This window comes from Ornithodoros turicata, chromosome 2 (genome assembly GCF_037126465.1).
Source record: "Ornithodoros turicata isolate Travis chromosome 2, ASM3712646v1, whole genome shotgun sequence".
Lineage (NCBI taxonomy): Eukaryota > Metazoa > Arthropoda > Arachnida > Ixodida > Argasidae > Ornithodoros > Ornithodoros turicata.
In genome coordinates this window covers 44,737,532-44,739,411 of record NC_088202.1, presented here as the reverse complement: position 1 = coordinate 44,739,411, position 1,880 = coordinate 44,737,532, and the positions used below count along the sequence as shown (strand labels likewise).

The 1,880-nt window shown below is 43.2% G+C and overlaps 1 protein-coding gene across 2 annotated transcripts; it reads right to left on the bottom strand.

The window, feature by feature from the left end:
- Positions 1-257: 257 nt before the first annotated feature.
- Positions 258-1,748, bottom strand: LOC135383407 (cytochrome c oxidase subunit NDUFA4-like). 2 transcript variants are annotated; one of them, XM_064612873.1, is made up of 5 exons: positions 1,552-1,748; positions 1,441-1,458; positions 971-1,059; positions 519-576; positions 258-439 (listed from the first exon to the last, which is right to left on the bottom strand). In XM_064612873.1, the coding sequence occupies exons 1-5, from the start codon at positions 1,591-1,593 to the stop codon at positions 383-385; spliced, it is 264 nt and encodes an 87-aa protein (XP_064468943.1). In that variant the 5' UTR covers positions 1,594-1,748; the 3' UTR covers positions 258-382. The 2 variants fall into 2 exon arrangements, with proteins under 2 accessions (XP_064468943.1, XP_064468944.1); XM_064612874.1 differs by lacking the exon at positions 1,441-1,458 and having other exon boundaries at positions 1,552-1,734.
- Between the last annotated feature and the right edge of the window lie 132 nt (positions 1,749-1,880).

Here is a 1,880-nt window from a genome sequence, read left to right as displayed (position 1 = left end):
ACAAGAAAGCTTTACTGCATCAAAGTATTAACATGTATAACGAGGAACAGCCCACCCTACGCATAGTGCCCAATCAACGAGAGACCTGGGGTACTACGTACTCATTTTGTTGGCCTTAGTAATCCAACGCACAGGTCTGTTGTACAACTCTGCCTGCCTGCTGTCAACATCTCATGTGTGTACAGACTTCAAAATGGCTGTAATTTATGTGTGTGCCGTGTTGCGTGGTATCAGCTTAGCACCAGGTTACAATTCAGTATGCTTCCACAAATTAAATGAGCCTTTTTATTACAATTTCCAAGGAAAGAATATCCAGGCCAGCGATATTGAACTTGGGATATGTCTCCTATTGTACATCTATGGAATCATGCAACAGAACTGTTCAGAACTCGGGCCTCTCGGGCTTGGGAACAGTACTGAGATCCTTTGATGACCAGAACTGAAAACAAAATCAAAGGTAGTTACATCTTTGGTCTAACACAGAAGCAGTAATGATGCAGACACAAAAATAAGCTTGCCTTGTACTGCTTGTCCTTGTATTCCTGCCATGGCTCAGGATTGCCCTTTTTGTTCCAGCTGAAAGGATATTCAGGTCCAATATTTATCTGTTTGTGTCATTCAGCTGGCTTAAATAGAGTGTAATGCACCAAATGCAATGGAAAAAGAAAGTGACAGAACATCTAAAACACAAAAAGCTATGCAGACTTTGCATTACAGTGCATTTCTGTGAATTTCTAGAATTAGAGGTGGGTTGTCCATGTGCAGGGCAAAGACTGTACCAGCTCACCCAGCAGAATAACCCAGAACAATCCAATGTATACAAAAGGGAAATGCGTTCAATACTTCAGACGGGTAATGGCTACCATACAAGCAGATACATTCGCCACACTATCCTGCGGCACACAAAATTTCAAGTATGAGAGCGTGTAGCCACTGAAACGGCAAACGGAAACCGAAGTTGAAAGCATACCTAACATCAGGATTCCTCGTTGCCAAACGTGTGATGTAGAACACTGCACCTACGGCTCCAGCACCAACAATTACTACCAGCGGGATCAGCTGAAAACGATAGTTTTGTGCGTTTAGTCAATTATCTGCATGTCATAGAAGGAATGTGTGAAGATTGGGACTTCCTCGCGTCAACCTTTTTCAGCTGCTGCAGTGTGCTAACACCGTACAACGCTTACTACGCGGTCACTACAAACATACTTTAAATGCACAAATGACGCCGTTGTTTGGTAGACAGGTGCGTGCTTTAGAAGAAGTAGTTACAGTAAGAGTAATACAAACCTATCTCTTCTACCCGAGACTACTACTCCGACCGGTGAGACGAACCGAGTACTTATGCTGAAGCTATGCTTACCGCGGGAAAACCAGCGATTGCAAGAGATTCTAATGGATCAGACGTGAGAGAAAATTGCATTTCTCGTGTGTACTTACTGAAGTATGGACGAGACGCTGAAAAAATTGGTCACTGGTTTACGAGCAGAGTTTTAGGCCTATGGCGTGACTATATTCACGAAATTTATCTCATTCGCGAGACATACTCACCGCTGGGTGCTTTTTGAGCCCCTGGATCGAAAAGCTCTTCATTGCTGCCCCTATAACAGGTTCACCCGTCTTCAAAGGCAAATTTCCTGACTACTCGCAGCCTCTGCAACCTTCAGGACGTCTTTTTTTATTTGTATTATTGCTTCAGCGCAGGACACGTGACGCAAACTCTACCAATGTGGCTAGATAATTTTGTTTGATTGCCAATAGTGCCCAAATACTTCATCGGCTTATCTCTACGTTTGCATTTGCATTCTTACGAAGACCAAAACTGCTCTCCAGAAAAAAAAAAGAAGAAAATAGAGGGCTGAAACTGAGACATAGGGGTG

Excerpts from the sequence above, each read along its gene's own strand:
- LOC135383407 (XM_064612873.1), bottom strand. The coding sequence starts at position 1,593 with ATGAAGAGCTTTTCGATCCAGGGGCTCAAAAAGCACCCAGCG. Across the intron at positions 577-970 it reads ACGAGGAATCCTGATGTTAG|CTGGAACAAAAAGGGCAATC; the intron begins GTATGCTTTCAA and ends ATATCCTTTCAG. Across the intron at positions 440-518 it reads ACAAGGACAAGCAGTACAAG|TTCTGGTCATCAAAGGATCT; the intron begins GCAAGCTTATTT and ends TTTTGTTTTCAG.